General features: G+C 42.2%; 1 protein-coding gene across 6 annotated transcripts in view; it reads left to right on the top strand.

The window, feature by feature from the left end:
- osbp2b (oxysterol binding protein 2b) overlaps positions 1–19,357 on the top strand; it is a 279,746-nt gene that overhangs the window by 200,670 nt on the left and 59,719 nt on the right. For 5 of the 6 annotated variants that reach the window (XM_052031996.1, XM_052031992.1, XM_052031997.1 and 2 more), the window contains one exon: positions 18,311–18,358. The exons of the other annotated variant lie outside the window; for it this stretch is intronic. In XM_052031996.1, the coding sequence (XP_051887956.1) occupies positions 18,311–18,358 (48 nt within the window). The remainder of the gene's footprint in view (positions 1–18,310; positions 18,359–19,357) is intronic. 6 annotated transcript variants of the gene reach the window in all.

Genomic DNA, 19,357 nt, shown 5'->3' on the forward strand with positions numbered 1-19,357 from the left:
CTTCAGAAAAGAGGGGACCCAATGTGGTCACACTAGTTTTAGTAAAGCCCAAGAGAGGCTCAGTTTGCTTAGCTACTACCCGCGCAAGGTTTCCCTCAAAATGTACCTTTGCTGAACCTCATCTCCTGATTTTACAATCTTCCTCACTGATTGGTTCTCAGTTTTGTAGTGATTGCCTCTCACAGGTGATTACAAATGAATAATTTAATTTATTTTCATTTGCCATCTTGTTTTCCACAATAGTTAGCAAGATGACTACTGTGAACATTGATATTAATTTAAGTGCAGGGCCTACTTTTATTAGTTCCTTGCCTTTAAAGTCTTCCCCGAAGCTGTTCCATGAACAGTTCTGCTGAAGTTGCATCCAGTGACCAGGAGAACCCCTTGGAGTTTTTTTATTTATTCAGTTTATAAGATCTGGGTGTTGCTGGCAAGACTGACGTGTGTTGCTCATCCGTAACTTCCCTTGAGAAAGGTGTAGTGAGCTGACCCCTTGAACCATTGCAAGACAGTTTTTAACCTCTTGAGTTGTTGTAAGTGGAGAGTTTTCCTTTGTGCTTCAGGTTTGTGCCTTGTATATGGTGGAAAGGCTTTGGGGTGTCAGAAGGTGAGACACTTGCCACAGGATACCTAGCCTTTGAGCTGCTCGTATAGCCACAGTATTTATGTGGGTGCACCACAGGATATTGATGGCGTGGGACTCAATGTTAATGCCATTGAATTAATGCCTCTCGCTTGTTGGAGATGGTCATTGCTTGGCACTTGTGGCACAGATGTTACTTGCTACGTTTCAGCCCTACCCTTGCTGCAAGCTTCATTTGCTAGGGAATTGCAAAGGGAATTGAATATTGTGCATTCATTAGTAAACATCCCTTCTGACCTTGTAATGGAAGGAAGGTCATTGATGAAGCAGCTGAAGATGGTTGGGCCCAGGACTCTGCCCCGAGGAACTATTGCAGTGATATCCTGGGACTGGAATGATTGACTTCCTCAGAGCAGAGCCTGAATTGTTCATCTCAGAATAGAAAATCTTAAGAGAAGATTTAATACAGGTTTCCAAAATCAGAATGTGTGTTGATAAAAGAAAATAAAGAAAAACTGTTTCCATTTGGAGTGTATCAGTTATTAGAGATCTTGAGGTAAGTGGCAAAACAGCCAGAAGTTTGATGATAATTCTTTTTAAGGTCATGAGCTGGAATGTGTTGATATAGCAGATTCAATAGTAAATTTCAAAAGTCAGTCGAATAAATACTTGAAAGGAAGAAATTGTAGGGCTATGCGGAAAGAACAAGGAAAATTCCAAGAGCTGGATCAGTACAAATGATTAAATGGGACTTTTGCTGTAGGCTTCTGTGAATCTGGGCAACATATTTAAAAATATAGGAAGTCTTCACCTAACAAGTGCCTCTAATTGTAAATAGCTGCAACCAGAATCTCATCACTAAAGTCTCATTAATAAAGTGTAAAAATGTGATTAAAATGGTTTGAGTATCTCAATATGCCTGAAAGCACCAGAGCAAATTGGTAAGTACAGGATAAGTGCTTAATGAGTTGCCTATAATAACCATACCCTTAACATGTTATAATTAACTGCTGAGTTAATGGTAAATGGTTAACATTATGTGGGTGATATTGGCAGCTACCCTTCATAAGTATGGATATTGAGTTTGATATACCAATAATTTTTGTTTTGTTCAATTGATCTATTGGTTTGTTTAAAAATGTCAAATGGAAAGACAGAGAAACAAAGGACTGCAGATGCTGGATTGTGGTTTTCAAATGGAAAGACACTTCATTCCATTTTCCAAAGGGACCAGAATTAATTGATGCCACATAAAACGGTTCGATATTTCTGTCATAATCCTTGATATTTCACCATAGTTTACCTAAATATAAGGCAAGAAGAAATGAATTGTGAATTGTAGAGGATGTAAGAACATTTTACAGGAGTGGATGGTGTTAATCCTGAGAAAATTTCTGATTTAAGACTATGCATTGTACACATCAAGGGAAACTGGACAATGTAGTGATACTCTCAGTCCTGATACATTTGGTCTAAAGTCTTTGAATGGTACGTCATGCAGCGTTTATAGTGAATACAACATGATATACAACTGATACAGACAGCTACCCTTGACAAATATGGATACTGAGTGTGATAAGGATTGTAGTAATAATTTACCTGTTTTGGTTAATGGATTAATTGGTTGGTTTAAAGACATTCTCTGTTAAATGAAAAGACATTTCATTACACTTTCATGACCAGTGCACATGGACCACTGTTTATAAAGTCTACTTTATAGAATCAAATATTGCAACAAAATTAAGACTGCAGTATTACAAAAACATGTCTTGTCAAAGAATTCAACTTTGCAGCTATCATTGTCAGTATCATAATGAGTGGTGTATAGGAATAAAATTTGTGTGACAAAGTGAATACTGTTGGAATGTGGTGCTTGATTTCCTCTGCTCTACCTCAGCCTTCTCCAGGGCCATTAAGCCTAATCTCTAGTGAGGCTCCTCTCTAACACAAATCAATATTCCTCTTTAATCTCCTTACATGCCCTTTTAAAATTCAGCGTTCATGTCACTGGGTTGTAAGCTACCTTCGCTATTTCTGCCAACTCTAATGTGATCCCACCACCAGTGGCACTTTCTCTCCCCCCGACCCTTTCTGCTTTCTGGGACCACTCTCCATGACTCCCTGGTCTGCTCGTCCCTCCCCGCCCACCCCTCTCTGACCCTGGCCTTTTCCCTGCAACTGTAGGTCCCTGTCCCTAGCTCCTTCCTGGGACCTAAACAGCCCTTCCAGGTGAGGCAGAGATTCACGTGCACATCCTCCAAAATCATCTGTTGCATTCGGTGCTTTTGACATTGCTTCCTCTACACTGGCGAGACCAAATGTAGACTTGCTGACCATTTTGCGGAGTACCTGATCTGTGTACGCAACGGGCATCTTCAGCTCCTTGCTCATTTTAACTCTCCTTCCCACTCCCACACAGACCTGTCCATCCTCTGCCTTCTCCATTGCTATTGGAAGCCAAATTCAAATTGGAAGAACAGCATCTCATATACTGTTAGGGTAGCTTACAACCCAATGGTATGAACACTGAATTATCCAATTTCAGGTAACCTACACCCCCCCCCCGGTGTTCTTCTTCCACACACTCACCTGTCCACCTAGGTTTCTCCTGCCTTTGTTCACCTTTCCCAACCCCTCCCCTTCCCCCACCTCGTTCCACCTGCCCATCATCCCCCACCCCTTATCTAGTTCCACCTCTAACATACCAGCCCCTGTGGCAACCCTCACTCGTACTGCTATTTGCTGGCAATCCTTCACCTTCCCTCTCAGTCCTGATGCAGGGTCTCAACCTGAAATGTCAAATTACACCTTTTGCCTCCATGGATGCTGACTGACCCGCAGGGTTCTTCCAGCGTTCTGTTTTTCCTTCCACATTCCAGCATCTGCAGTCTCTTTTGTTTTCTGCTACCTGATGAGCCCTTCGTAAAAGGTTCCTTCTGTTCAGGTGCTACCTCCAGTCTGCCATCATCATCTCTTAATCCAAACACCCACTCTGGCACCTCTATCTTTGCAAGCTCCCATCTCCTACCTCCTTTACATCTCCACGCCATTAAATGGATACCCACCTCCCACACAACTCCATGTTAGAATGGCTTCAGTTCCTGCCACAACACTAAAGTGACCCTCCCTGAGAACATCCAGCAGCAGTTTCCCTTCACCATGTACCATAACCTCCAGTTCCCCAAGTCTCTCCTCTTCCCTATCTTTGTATGACTGCTCAGTTACACTATCTAAAGTCTTTTCACATGTGCACTGTCAACTCCCATATCTCTTTTTCTCTCCCTCTTTTTCATCCCCCTCTCTCCCCCTCACCACCCCTTCCCTCCCCCTCTCTCTCTCTTTATCTCTTTCTCTCTTGTCACTCTCTCTCCCCCTCTCTCTTCCTCTCTCCCTCCTCTCTCTCTCTCCCCCTCTCTCTCCTCTCTCCACCCTCTCCCGTCTCTCTCTCTCTCTCTCTCTCCCCCCCCCCCCCCCCCCCCCTCTCCTCTCTCCACAGTTTAATTCAGTCATTCACAGACGGTATCCTTGCCACTGATTCCTTCTTCTCTCCCAGCCACTGATCTCAGGTTGAACCAGCCAGTTCACAGGCCTACCATTCTATTTCACCCTAAGACAATTTCCCATCCTATATCCTCTCCATTGCTATGACATCTGCTTCATCCCATTATCTTTCCCCTCGATCATCTCCTCCAGCTGCACAACCCTCTAAAGCTAATTCTAGCTTCCTCTGCTTGCCACAGAGTTGGTGACTGGTAATCAGCCAGCTTGGTCCCAAGGTCTGGAATTATGTCCAAACCTCTCAGCTGGCCGCCTCACTGTCCTTTATGACTCTCCTGAAAACTTGTTGCTTTTAGTCATTTGTTAATATCCCTTCCTATGAATCAGCTATCATTTTTGTGTGATTAAGCCTATGTTAAAGACATTATATAACTTCAAATTATTCATATAGAAAACAGAGCAAAACAGGCACTGTCAGACTGAGCAAAGCTGTGAAATGGGTAATTGTTTTGAATTCTTAATTCTATGAATGACAACAGTATGTAATGACGGAGTCACACTGCCATGATGCTGTACAGAGGGAGTCACACTATAGTGATTTGTACAGAGGGAGTCACACTGAGGTGAAGTTGTACAGAGAGTAATGTTGCAGTGATATTGTACAAAGGGAGTTGCACTGTGATGCTATTGTACACAAAGTAACACTTGAATGATTTTGTACAGAGGAGGTCACATTGTAGTTATACAGAGGGAGTTGCACTGTGGTGATATTGTACAGACACAGTTGCACTGCGGTGATGTATAGAGGGAATCAAACTGTAGTGATATTGTACAGTGGGTATGATCAAGTGTAGAGTAAATAAATAGTGAATATTCCTATGTTGAAATAGACGCAGCATCAGCATTAGATGTCTTATGAGGATAGGTTGAGCGAGCTCGGGCTTTTCTCTTCGGAGAGAAGGAGGATGAGAGGGGACTTGATAGAGGTGTACAAGATGATAAGAGGCATGGATCGAGTGGACAGTCAGAGACTTTTTCCCAGTGCGACAATGGCTAACACGAAGGGACATAATTTTAAGGCTATTGGAGGAAGGTATAATGGGGATGTCAGGGGTAAGTTTTTTACACAGAGAGTGGTGGGTGCATGGAACACACTACCTGCAGAGGTTGTGGGGGCAGATACATTAGGGACATTTAAGAAACTCTTAGATAGACTCATGAATGATAGAAAAATAGGGGGCTATGTGGGAGGGAAGGGTTAGATAGATCTTAGAGCAGGATAAAATGTCGGCACAACATTGTGGGCTGAAGGCCTGTACTGTGCTGTAGTGTTTTATGTTCTATTTTTATCACAATCCTATTCCCCCTGCATTCTTGTATCACTATTCTCATTTCCTTTTCACTTAACTCACAATATCTCATAAAAATCCTATTTTAAGACAATAACTATAAATTGTGTTTGACAAATGGCAAGATATTTCACACTCTGTAATCGTATTTTGATGTTCAACTGATGTTCTTTTTTTCATTTGTTGTTTGTGATGTAGGCATCGATAGCAAAGCCAGTATTTATTGCCTATCCCTCATTGCCACTGAATAGACTGGTTTGCTGGGAGATTTAGTGGTCATCACATTGAGGGTCAAGAGTCATGTTATGTCCAGACTGGTTAAGGGCTGCAGATTTACTCCCCTGAAAGATTTAATGAAATAGATGGGTTTGTAAATAAAATTTTGGTGATGTTATGGTTATCATTAACGAAGAGCATTGTTTTTTTTTCAAGTTCCAAATTATTAACTGAGCTTGATTTTAACTTCGTGTCATGGTAGGGCTTGGACTCTGGTCTCTGGACTGTTAGAACAGGTCTCTAGATTTCCTAATTTAACAACTGCATCACCAGCATACCCCATAAATCACTTGAGCTGGGAAATCAATGAGACAATTAGTTTCAGCTATTGCATCCATCTGTGTCCCATTTAACTGGACTTAGGCTACAGTAATTCAAGTTCAGTTGATTAGACAGGATGTTAGTACAATAGTTTAATGTGCATGGTTATGTTGGATGAATTTGCATGCTAATATTAGACTGAAGCTATTCTGAGATCTCTGTGATATGTGTAATGCAAATAAAAAGCTAGTAAAAGAATCAGCTAATCCTGCGATCCAACATGCATCATTTTTTTAGCATCAGGTCTATGCAGCGAGATCGTTTATCCTCAGAGAAAAAATTGAAGCATGCTTGATCCCAGGGCCGCGGCCATGGTAATTTGTTTACTGGGCTCAATTTTCACTGCACGTGTCACGAATCTGAAAGTAATTCCATTAACAGCCATATTCATTCAACATATCCATGCACTCATTATTATTACACTCAGATTCACCACCATTCACAGAGTAGGGATGATTGGGTCAGATTCCCATTAATCATATGCAGGGATAGCATTGCTGTTAGTGACTGGAATTAAATTGAATTTAAATAAAATTGAAAATATCCTCCAACTATTGCATTTTTTTAGAGAAATCCCAGTGTTTTTTTAAAGATCTGATATGTTGCTACATATGAAAGTGTGTGATATGTTAGTTGTAGTTTAAAGAGTTTATGTGAGAACATAAGAAATAGAGATAGGAGTGGGCCATTTGGCCCATTGTGCCCACTATACCATTCAATCCAATCACAGCAAATCTTTTACTCAGCGTCACTTTTCTGAACTAACCTCAAATCCCTCGATTCTCTTCATGCCTAAAAATGCATCGCTCTCTGTTCTGAATATACTCGATGACTGAGTCTTCACTGAACTCCAAATGCATGTTAACTTCCCGTGATTTTTGTAAAATGACACCCAGTTTCCTCCGAACATGAGTACCTTTTAATCTTAACCATTTAAATCAACACCATCTTTATATTTTTTACTATAGTGGATGACCTTCCATTTTGCCACATTATTTTCCAAACACCACATCCTTGCCCTTTCGCTTAATCTGTCTATATTCTCTTGAAGCATCTCTGCGTTTTCCTCACAGCCCATGCTCCCACCTAGCCTTGAATCATCATCAAATTTGGATATATTACACTTGATCCCTTCATCCAAATCATTAATATTGATTATGAACAGCTGGGTCCACAGTATAAATCCCACTGGTCATCGCCTCTCAGTCAAAACACACCCTGATTATCCCCTGTTTTCTATCATTAGTCAGTCCTCTGTTCAGATCAGTGTACCTTCAATACTGTGTGCTCTAATTTTGTTTAGTAGTCTCTTATGTGATTATTGAAGGCCTTCTGAAAGTCCAAGTACACCACATCTACTGTCAATTACATCCAAAAGGACTGTAACGGATTTGTCGAATATGATTTCTCTTTTATAACGATGGTGGCTCTGCCCAATCTAATAATTTTCTGTGTGCTTGATTGTTATTTCCTTAATAGTAGATCCCATTATTTTCCCTCTACTGATATCAGACTAACTGGTCTACAGTTCCCTGTTCTGGCTTTTCCTACTTTCTTAAAGAATGAGTTTGCACTTGTTGCCATCCAGTCAGTGGGAATCATTCTGAAATCTACGGCATTTTGAAAGATGACAACCAGTGGATCCACACCCTCCACCCACCCCACCTCCTTCAAAACTCTAGGATGTAGGTCAGCAGGTCCTGGGGACTTAACAGCTTTCAGTCCCATTATTTTTTCTAATCCTAATTTTTTTTTACTAATGACAATTTCTTAGAGCTCCTCATTCACTCTAAACCTGTGATCCTTCACTGTTTTCTGTGGTTTTCTGTGTTTTTATGAAGACAGAACAAAATATTTGTATATTTCCTCTGCCATTTCCTTCTACCCCAGTTTAATTTCTTGGTCTCAAGGGACCGACATTAAGTTTAGCAAATATTTTTCTTTTTGCGTATCTGTGTTTGCTCTTACAATCTGTTTTTATGTTTCTCATTTTCTCATATTCATTTAGATTCTTTCTCATACTCTACTTCCTGTTGCCTTATCAGTGCCTTGGACGTTCTTTGCTCAATTCAGAAATGTTCCTAATTCTCAGGCTCATTATTTTTTATTTAGCAACATTATAAGCCTTTTCTTTGATCTCAAATATCTTCAATTTCTCTTGATAACTACAGCTACTTTTCCTGTTGAGGTTTCTTTCACCTTAAAGAAATATATATTAATTGCAAACTATATATTAATTCTTTAAATGTTAGCCATACCTTTTTTGCTGCCATACCTTTTAATGGAATTTCCCAATCTATTAACACCTCATTTTAGGCTTTTGTAGTTTGCTTTAATTGGATTTAAGACCCTGATTTCAGATTGAAATTAATCACTTTCATTTTTTAAATAAAATTCTTTCAAATTATGATCACTCTTCCCCAAAGGCCGCTTACCTACCAGATGAGCAATTAACTCTTTCTCATTTCACAGTACTAATTTTTAAATAACCTGTTCCACCATTGGTTCCTGAATATATTGATTTGGAAAATAATCTCTCGTGCATCCCATGAATTTGTCATCCATGTTAATTTGGTTCACCCTGTCTACATACAGACTAAAGTGTCCCATGAGTATTGTATTGCCCTTGTTATAGGCATCTCTAATTTCCTGATTTATACTATCCTCGTTCACTTTAAACTCCCATTTGTGTTTTCTGCACCTTGCTGGTTTTTGGCTCCATCCAAACGGATTCTACTTCTTGATTTTCTGAGCTAAGGTCCTGTCTCTCTAAGGTCCTTAACCCTTTCTTTATTATCAGGGCTACCCCACTTTCTCTTCCATTTTGCTTATCCCTACTAGGAGCTAAAAGTATCCTGGAATCTAATTATAAATCGTCTTGGTCTTTTGGCAGATGCGTCTCTGTAATGGCTATTTCCTCACACCCATTTATTTCTATATGTCCCATTAATTCATTCACGTTGTTTCCAAGTGCTGAGTCTAAATTTATCTTTGCTCCATTTTCCCCACTCTGTCTCTAGTTGGAGGCATACTCTTATGTGTGGATACGCAGTGCTTTCCGAAAAGACTCTGGTATCATAAACCATTTCTCGACCCTGCAACATTGCTTTATCGTTTTTAATTATCATTCAAAATTTCTCCTCACCAGAGAGCTGTATCTACCCCACTCCCTCACCAAGTATACAGTCCCCAGTTCCACTACATTCCTTTTCATTCCCTCATCATGACCACCTATAACACGGTACTGTGGTCAGTTTGTTCATCCTTCCTGCAGACCCTGCTCTCATCCATACAGGCTGCAAGAACATTGTACCTGCTGGACTGAAGAACTGGAGCTTCTGCAAGACTACTTTCTACCTTCCTCGTGGTCATTGAAAATCAATAAACTGTAGATGCTGGAAATCTGAAATAATAAGAGAAAATGCTGGAAACACTCAGCAGGTCAGGCAGCCTCTGTCGAAAATCGATGTTGATTCTATAAGTTTCCTGTTTCCTTAAATAGTGGGGTTACATTTGCCACCTTCCAGCCTCTGGGACCTTGTGTACATCAGCCAAATTTATTGATGATATAAAGGTAGGTGGGTGAGCAAGTTGTGAGAAGGATAAAAAGAGCCTGAACAAGGGATATAGATAGGCAGTTGACAGAGTATAATGTAGGGAATTGTGAGATCTGATTTGCAAGGAAGAATGCAAAAGCAAATATTCTTTTAATCAGAATGAGTCTATAAATGTTGCGACCTCCTAACCATCACACCCCACCCTCCCTGCAATTTTAAACTAACTTGTGTTCTTTATTTTCCTGTACTGAGATTTTGACCTGAAATGTTTACTCTGTTTCTTCATCCACAGATGCTGCCTGAGTGTTTAGAGCATTTACTGTTTTAATTTCACTCGCAGTCACACCCTTTGATTGACCAATTCTACAGTACTTAATCTAGGGGGTGTGACAGCCTTCTGGAACAAAGTATCCGGGTAACCTTTCTCTTGCTGATGCAGTGTCTGAATCTCAGATGCCAAGGATCTTCGAATTTACTGCAGATGTGGTTTCCATGGGTCCCAATGGCTTCCATCAACTCCCACATACTACAGCTACAGTTCGAAGATCCTTGCCCCAATCTTAGAATATGTTTAGTTTAATCAATTTATTGAACTCTGTCATTGTTACTCTTACCTCACTGAAGCTGCTTACTCACAACGTTCACAGGACACCAAGTGAAACAAAGAACTGTGGATGCTGGTAATCTGAAATAAAAAAAACACAAGACACTGGAATTATTCAGCACATCAGACAGCAGCTATGGAGAGGGAAGTAATGTTTCAGCTTGATGACCTTTCTTGGGTGCTGATGAAGGGTCTTTGACCTGAAGCGTTAACTTTCCTGGAGTTGTACAGCACGGAAACAGGCCCTTCAGCCTACCGAGTCCGTGTTCACTGTCAACCACCCATTTACACCAACCCTATGCAAATCTGTTTTACTGCCCCCACATTCTCTCCTCAGATGCTGCCTGACCTGCTGAGTATTTCCAGTATCTTTTTAACAGAGCATCTGTCTGCTGAGCACATAAACATTTTGGTCTATTCATGGTTTAACTGGACTCAGGCTTCCCCATGGTTTAAATGGATGCGGGGGTATGTCACTTGTTAAGTGGACTCTGGGCTACAGCATGGTTTAAACGGCCTTGGGGGTACTTTACAGTTTTAATGGACTCAGAAGGTACCTCACAGTTTAACCAGACATGCATGACCAAGGGGGTTTAGATTTGGTTCAACCCAACAATAACTGGTCAAGACACTACCTAGTCCCAGGGTAAGTGCAGGCCATACGTGGAACACTGGAATGTGACTGGCATTTGTGAAACCGCAGGAATCCTGTCCCTCTTCAGCACAAGGCAACGGAAGATATCAGGAAATGGCACTGTCCTTCCCCAATTGCACCAATCAGCACAGTGTGTCAAAGGGGAAATTCACATCTTCATTGTCAAATCACAGAAGTGACACCTTTGGGAGAATGGGGATTATTAGGAGAAAAAATGGCTACCGAGAGAATTGTCTGCCTTCTGCTGTACTGTGCCTTTGAAGACTGTGCACATTTTTTTCTATTTCAAACGTTCTGGGAGTGGTAGCACAGTGATTTTATTACAAGACCAGATGAATGATCCAGAGACAGGAGTTCTAATCTCACCTCAGCAGCTGGCAAATTCAAATTGAGTTTAAGTCAGTTCAACTAAAGCAAACATTGGTCACTTAGAGGATGAGACTGGGGAATTAGTAATGCGGAAAGAAATGACTGAAATTCTGAATAATTTTTTGGATTGGTCGTCATGGTAAGAGGGGGACCAATATCCCAGCAGGGAATTCTGCTTTTGGCACCAGGGAGGGTTTAAACTAGATTGGCAGGGGTGTGGGACTTGAGAGAGTGAAGTCAGTGAGAAGACAGGGGTACTGCAGCAACTAAAGAGTGTCAACCTAGCAATCAGGATATCCACGTTTACAGTAAAAAGGTAGATGGAACTACAGCTGTAAATTGCATCTATTTCAATGCACGTAGCTTAACAAGTAAGTAAGTTAACTGAGGGCATGGATTACCTCTAGGGACTGGGATATTGTGGCCATAACAGAAACGTGGCTGAGAGAAGGGCAGGACTGATAGCTCAATGTCCTGGGACACTGATGTTTTAGGCGTGACAGAGAAACAGGTAATAGTGGAGAGGGTGTTGCCTTTTTGATAAGGGAGGACATAACAGCAGTGCTTAGAGAGGATATTCTTGAGGGATCATCTAACAAGGCCATTTGGGTAGAACTTAAGAAATAAGAAGGGGACGGTCACCTTGGTAGTGCTACATTGTAGACCCTCCAGGAGTCAGCGGGAACTTGAGGAGCAGATGTGTCAAGAAATTGCATGCAGTTGTGAGAATGGTAGGGTAGTGTGAGAGGGAGATTCCAATTTTCCTGGTATCGACTGGGCCACCTGGAGTACAAAGGGCCTGGATGGGGTGGAATTTGTGTGGTGCATCCAAGACAGTTTCCTCACAGGGTCAATGTTGGGAGCTCTATAGAGGAACTTACTCGGGAAGGAGCAATACTGGATGCTTTCTATGGTGCATTGATAAAAATTGGTAAGGGTAGACGGGGACATGCCAAATTTCTTTAGCTTCCTGAAGAAGTAGAGGCGCTGGTGAGCTTTCTTGGCCATGGCGTCTACATGGTTGGATCGGGATAGGCTACTGGTGATGTTCACTCTGAGGAACTTGAAGCTCTTAACCCTCTCGACCTCAGCGCCATTGATGTAGACAGGAGCATGTGCACCGTCCCCCTTCCTGAAATCAATGATCAGCTCTTTTGTTTCACTGACATTGAAGAAAAGGTTGTTGTCATAACACCATGTCACCAAGCTCTCTACCTCCTTCCTGTACTCCAGCTCATCATTAATTGATATACAGCCCATTACGGTGGTATCATCTGCAAACTTGTAGATGGAGTTGGAGCAGAATCTGGCCATACAGTTATGAGTGTATAGGGAGTAGAGGGCTGAGGACGCAGCTTGTTGGGGCACCAGTGTTGAGAATAATCATGCCGGAGGTGTTGCTGCCTATGCTCACTGATTGCGGTCTGTCGAGACTGGCTACAGGGGTGGAGGATGCTTGTTTGTAATCTACCAACATTTCCTGGATTCTGGAGAGATCCCAAAGGATTAGAAAACATAAATGTAACAGCACTATTCAAGAAAGGAGGAAGAACAGAAAGCAGGAAACTAAAGACCAGCTTGTCTAACATCTGTCATTGGGAAAATGCTGGAATCCACTATTACAGGGTGTTGGTGAGACCACATCTAGAGAACTGTGCACAGTTTTGGTCAGATTTAAGGAAGGATACACTTGCTTTAGAGGCAGCACATACAAGGTTCACTAAATTGGTTATGGGATGAACAGGTTAACAAGCGGAGAGCAGGTTGGGCCTATACTCATTGCTGAGGAGAAGGATGAAAGATTGTGGAACGATCCAAGAGGGATTGACATGGAGGATGCTGAGAAGGATGTTACCTCTCAATGGGGGTATCTAGAACTAAGGGGCATAGTTTCAAAATAAGAGGTTGCTTATTTCAGACAGAGATAAGGATGAATTTCTCCTCTCAGGGGGTTGAGACTGGACTTCTCTACCCCAAAGAGTTGTGGAGGTAGAGCCATTGAATATATCCAAGTTGGAGATTGACAGGTATTTAAACTACTTGAGTCAAGAGCTATGGGGAGAGAGCAGGAGAGGGGTGTTGAGGCAAAGTTTGAAGCAGCCATGATTTTCCTGAATGGAGGAGCAGCTGCCCTCCTCCTGCTTCTCATGATCTTACATTCAGTAAATAGTCTGGAATAAAAAGCTTGCACCTGTGACAGACATCGTGCATCTGTCAATTTGTTGAAAAGTCTCCAGTTCACTGATGTCCATTCAGGAAGAAAATTTTCCTTCCCTTCTGAAATAACAACAAATTCTGGGAATACTCAACAGTTCAGGCAGCATCGGTGGAGAGAGAAACAGTTTAATGTTTCAGGTTGAAGACCAGGCCAGATAGGAAGGAAAGGTCAATATTTGACTCCAGACCTATGATGATATGGCGGCTTTTTACTGTCCTCGGCTTGTAACAAAATGGAATGGGACGGATCTTCTTCTCCATTGTCAACACCCGTACTGGGACTTATCTGGGTTTCCCTATGGAAGTCTTGGTCCCCAGTATTGGCATGTGCTTAGATTGGAAATGAGATCTTCTACCATGCTACACCAGGCTGTGCCTGTCTACATACTGCACCTGTTGTGGCGTCCCAACTGGGCAACTCCAACTTCCACAGGCTTCCCAACCCTCGGGCTGAGCCGGGGTCCTAGCAGAAGGTTGTGCTGGGGCACACAGGAACAACCAGGCGGTCCACAATCTCAGGACAACTGTAGAAAACTGGACAGACCACCAAAGGAGAACCTACAACGAGGACATACCTAGCCTTGCTAACACTCCCAAGTCCTTCTCCCCAATACTTAGGGATGTGTCACAACTGGGAAGTCTGCTACACTGTCAAGTAAGGGAATACTTCACTTTTCCCCCAAGAGGGAGAAAGTTTAAAGGTGATGCACAGGGCAAGTCTTTTACACAGAGAGTGTGGAACAGGCAACCGGAGGGAGTGGTGGAAGCAGATACGATTGTGGCATTTAAGAGGCTGTTAGATGGACATATGAATATGCAGGGAATGGAGGAATATGGATCATGTGCAGGCAGAAGAGATTTAGTTTAATTCAGTATTGTGTTTGGCGCAGACATTGTGGGCCGAAGGGCCTGTTTCTGTGCTGTACTATGTTCTATGTAACACCATCTTAGAATGAGGTGGAGAGATGGGGAGAATTGCAGAGTTAAGGGTCTTCATAGCTGAAAGCATGATTGCCAATGGATGGGCAGTTCAGTTTGGGGAGGATCAAGTCTACAGGCATCTTGGAGGATTCAAAAGGGCTGGTGACTATTACACAATAACACCTATCTGCCAACAGCCCACACCCCTCCATCAAGACCCTTGGTAATACAGTGGGGAAAGAGTGACCCTGGGAGTCCGAGGCATAGGCTGACCCTGAACCCTATGATGAGATGTGCCATCTTCAAGCATGGGCAAGTAAACCTCCCACCAAATGTGACCTCCCATCCTCCAACAGCTGACGGATCAGTGCTTCTCCACATTGGAAGAATTACTAAGGGTAGCAAGGGCATACAACATACTCCGCCAGTAAAGGGTGGTTCAGTGACACCATCACTGACAAGCTGGCGGAATTCTGAAGAACAGACTCTGCCTAAAGCAGGTGGTGAGAGAGCCAGCAGGAGAGAAAACACTGCAGCTGTAAAAGGCATCAAAGTTTGCCCTTGCTTGTCAGCAATGTCCACATCCTGCAAGTGAATATATAGACACTGTAACTTGCATCCTTTAAACCTGACATTCAGATCTTCCCCCTTGAATAATGAGCTGCAGTAAGCATGATTGCAAATTGATTTTTAAACCATTAGGAAAGCATTTTTATGGATGAGTTGCTGTTTGCTCAGCACCACATTGGTCTGTGTGATTATGTCACAGCATGTTTCACTTTCACTGCCGTGACAGTCAGCAGCACCCTGCACAGGGAGGATGGCTCCAAAAGATTTAACAGTAGCTCATTCAGCAGGCTGTTAATTTTCTATCCATTGTTTTTTTTTTGGTGTTTGTTTTATGTCTGCTCACAGAGCAGTATTTATTGCCCTAGTTAGCCCTTGAACTTGTGTTCACTGGCCGAGACTGACTGCTTTGATTTTAACATTTCTATTCTTATTTTCAAGCTCCTTGTGGCTTTGCCCTTGTTAATATCTGTCAGCCCGCTCTACTCCTCCAGGATGCCTCATCCCCAAATGCCACTGCCCGTCCATTGGCAGACACGCTTCCAGCTACCAATGCTCTTGGCTCATTTCTCTCCATCTCTCCCTCATTCTGAGATCCTCCTTAAAACCAGCCTGTTCGACTGAGTCTTTGGCTATTGAATTTAATGTGGCAGCACTTAGAGATGGGGGAGAGGGAGGTGGGGGTGGCAGTAAGGAGACACAGGATTGAATTGGATGAAAAGTCTGCTAACTTACCAGTAGTTGTGGGAAAGTGACATGATGATGACTGTCTTGTGTGAACCAATGAGAAGAGTGGGATGATGCTTCTAGTGATACATATGGTGGGAGCTGACAGTCTCTGGTGTATCTTTGATGTCCTGGTGGTCTGCAGGCAGGAGAGATGCTGGGCAGGAGAATCCCAACAACATCCATCTGTTAACCAGGGCCGGACTTCTCTGGAGTTTTGCTTCATGCCCCTGCTGATTTACATTTGCCTCTTTTCCACTTACAAAACAAATCAAAGTTGCTACAAGAGCAACTGGAGCCAGCAGCTGAGGAAGGCTGACGAAGGGATGATGGGTGAATTTCTGCCTCTTATTCTGTTCTTAATACACAAGAATCCAAGGAAAGTTTCCATGCTGCTTAAAGGTTGTTAAATCATCAGAAACTCAACTCAAGCCAGGGACTTGTGACTTCACCCAATAACCCACTAGGAAATTGGAGCACCCCAGGGTTATATCCCTTTCTACATCTCGCCACTTAGGTCCTTGTCCAAATACTTAACATCAGGAGTCAGTAGTAAGTGACTGAGGTTAGTTTCTCGCTCTGTTTTTACAGTGGACCAGCTACAAAGCAGGGAAGTGGAGGAGCTACCTCCCTACAAAAGGATTTCTCACTGAATGTATTTAGCAGACTCAGTGTTGTAAAGCATGTGAAATGCATTATAAAATTTGGGAGAATAAAATTCTGCCAAGGTAAGTAAGATATGTCCAGTGTCTGACTGAGGATGATGATCATATGATTGTCCACACAGCTCCAGTCATCCGGCTGCAATCCTGACCCTGGGTGCTGTCTGTGCGGAGTCTGCACGTTCTCTCTGTGACTGTATTGAGTTTACTCCCACATACAAAGGCTGTGCTGCTAAGTTAATTGACTGTTGTAAATTACCCCTTAGGGTGGGTAGGTGGGAAGGGGAGTTTAATGGGCATAATAAGCTGCAAGAGTAGAGGAGATCCGGGGAGGAGGAATGGGTTGGAATTGATGATGGTCTGAATGACCTCCTGTATTGTTATAAGTCCTCTTGTACAACAGTTGTCATCCAATTACTTTGCGTCCAAATCAGTGAAGCGAATTGGGCATTGTGTCCTTCAGCAGATCTCAGTCGAGTGTCCGAGCAGCTGCTGCTTTGCTGAATAAAGACATTCTCACACTCGGTAACAATGTTGATTAGAACCCAGTTGTCAGACCTGCCTTTTTGATTCCTTTTAGGCTCTGAGCGTCACAGGTAGTTTATGACATTGACAAGCAGACAGTGCTGGTAAATTGGTGTCAACCTCCCATGATCAGAGCTGCCTTTCAACATTACCTAACTGGATAAGAGAGAAACTGAAGCAATGTGACATTTGCTACCCTTGACTTGACACTGTTGTGAGTTTCTGAAGGTGTTGCAGAGTTGATGAGGGATGCCTGTTTTAGGACTCATACACCTATCCTTGTTGAAATAACTTTACAGAACACATCCTTCCAAACTCTGATATCTGCTTTCACTAGAAACAGCAGCAACTCAGTTCAGGCAGTGAGTATAATTGATATTTTGGTCCCCAAACCAGGATTCAGGTGTAATTAGTTTTGGAGTTGTTTGGGAATGATCTTCCCTTTCACCTGATTTCGGGGAGTGACTGGGTTGAAAATGGGAGCAAAATTGTAAGCTTCCTTCTTGCTTATCGGACCTTCTCCATGTTGTAGTAAGTTCTCTATAGCAGAGCTGGTTAATCTGAAGAGTGGGGATTAAAAAAGAAATTCAATGAATATTGCACAGATAAAATTTTTATGATCTCCTATTTTTGCAGTTTGTTGAAACAGACTTAATGTTGAAAGAATACTACGAGCCCAAAATTAGAGATGCAAGTTGTGACTTTATTTTGGAATGCAGAAAATCAAAATGATGTCCCTATTTTGTCCTAATGTTGTTTTGACAGTTTTGACAGTTTCCTAATTTCTCCTTTAAGTTAAAATCTATGTAGATGTAAGTTGTGTATGATTGGGAAAATAGACATTAATGATTCCAAAGCTAACTTCCAATAGCCTCCTGCTGTGATATGTTTCCTTGAAAAATTTGTCCTGTCCAGTTGCAGGGAGCTGCTTGTCTTATGTTGCTCTTTCTATTCCTTGTTCCAAAGTAGGTCTCTCTCCTCTCTCTCCTCTCTCTCCTCTCTCTCCTCTCCCTCCTCTCCTCTTTCTCTCTCTTTCTCTCATTGTCTGGCCTGTCTGAGTGGACCATGTTGTCGAGTCATACCGGTGTGAGCATATGGCTCAAAGCTAGCCTTTATTGAACCTTGGTTTGTCTTCTGAATCAGAAGGTTGTGGGTTTGAGTCTTTCTCCAGTGACTTAAACTAATAATCCTAGCTGTTCCAACCCATTGCTGAGGGAACACTGCACTCTCATAGTGTTCTCTGTCAATTGGCAGTGGAGTTTTTCCCCAATGTCTAAGTCAATATTTATTGCTTAATCACCCTTACTCTAACAGTGGTTCTCATTATTATCACAGGAAGTTCATAAGAGCTTTGTGGCCTTTCCTAGTGACTGCACATCAGAAGTATTTAATGGTCTGTAAAGGGTTTTGAGACACTTTGAGGTTGTGGAAAGTGCTATTATAAATGCAAGTCTGTCTTTCTTTTGCACGCCTTCCAAAGGAAGCTGGACTGATTCTTGGCTGGGGCAGAGATCGCACCGTATAAAAGGTACGTAGATTAACAGTTGACGTTCGCATTGGATGTCCTTGTCTTGATTGCCTATGAGTGATGAGGGGTAGGTAGACCAAGGTACAATGCTCTGGATGAAGTGCGAAAGGTATGAAAGACTGCTTGGCCTTTCTCTGCTTTTCTACGTTGCAAGATCATACTTTGTTTTTTTGCTGGATTTAGCACACACAATCTTCCAGTAGTGATATGGGTGAAGTTGCTTGTTCCTTATTGTGCACAGAAAGGATGCCTTGGTTGGACATCTATTATAATGTGATAAAAATATATCTTAACTCTAGCTTCTAATACTGACGCCCCAGTCATTATTGTGATCATGTAATGGAATCTTGCATGTGTAATTAGTTACATACGAGGTGAACAATGGTTGACATTGTTATCTTGATGAAATTCCTGACCACTCTTCTTTTTATGAGGACATCAGTCACGTTCCATTTTTGTCACATTTATGCCACATGTACATTGGTGCATCTCGATGTACTCTGATAATCCGCTGTCCAACTACTTGGAATTCCTGATGTTTCGGCTGCAGGGTCACCAGTGTTCCAGTTCCCACCCTCCTTTCAATACACAAGGGTCCGTTTCCTCCCCTCCCTTCAACACACCAGGGTCCTGGATCCAGTGCTCACTTTAACAAACCTGGGCCCCATTCCCATACTCCGTTGACACTCACTTGTTTCTGTTTCCCACACTCCTTTGGAACTCGGCACATTCTGTTTACCACACTCCCTTGAAACTTATTGGGTTCATTGGAAAATTTATTTTTCCACTGTGTAACATCTAAAAAAAATTTAAAATGGGTTGGAGTTTTAACATGAGTAACGTCCAATAATCCAGAAAATCTGCCAGTCACCAAAGTCTCAAGCATGCCAGGTTGACTTGTTTTACTCGATGTACATTTTACCTTTAAGCTAAATCACTTTAGTGCTCTTTTTTGTAAACATTTTGTTTTTGGGACCAACTTGTAAGGACTGTCTGAGT

The sequence above is a fragment of the Pristis pectinata genome, chromosome 17 (genome assembly GCF_009764475.1).
Source record: "Pristis pectinata isolate sPriPec2 chromosome 17, sPriPec2.1.pri, whole genome shotgun sequence".
Lineage (NCBI taxonomy): Eukaryota > Metazoa > Chordata > Chondrichthyes > Rhinopristiformes > Pristidae > Pristis > Pristis pectinata.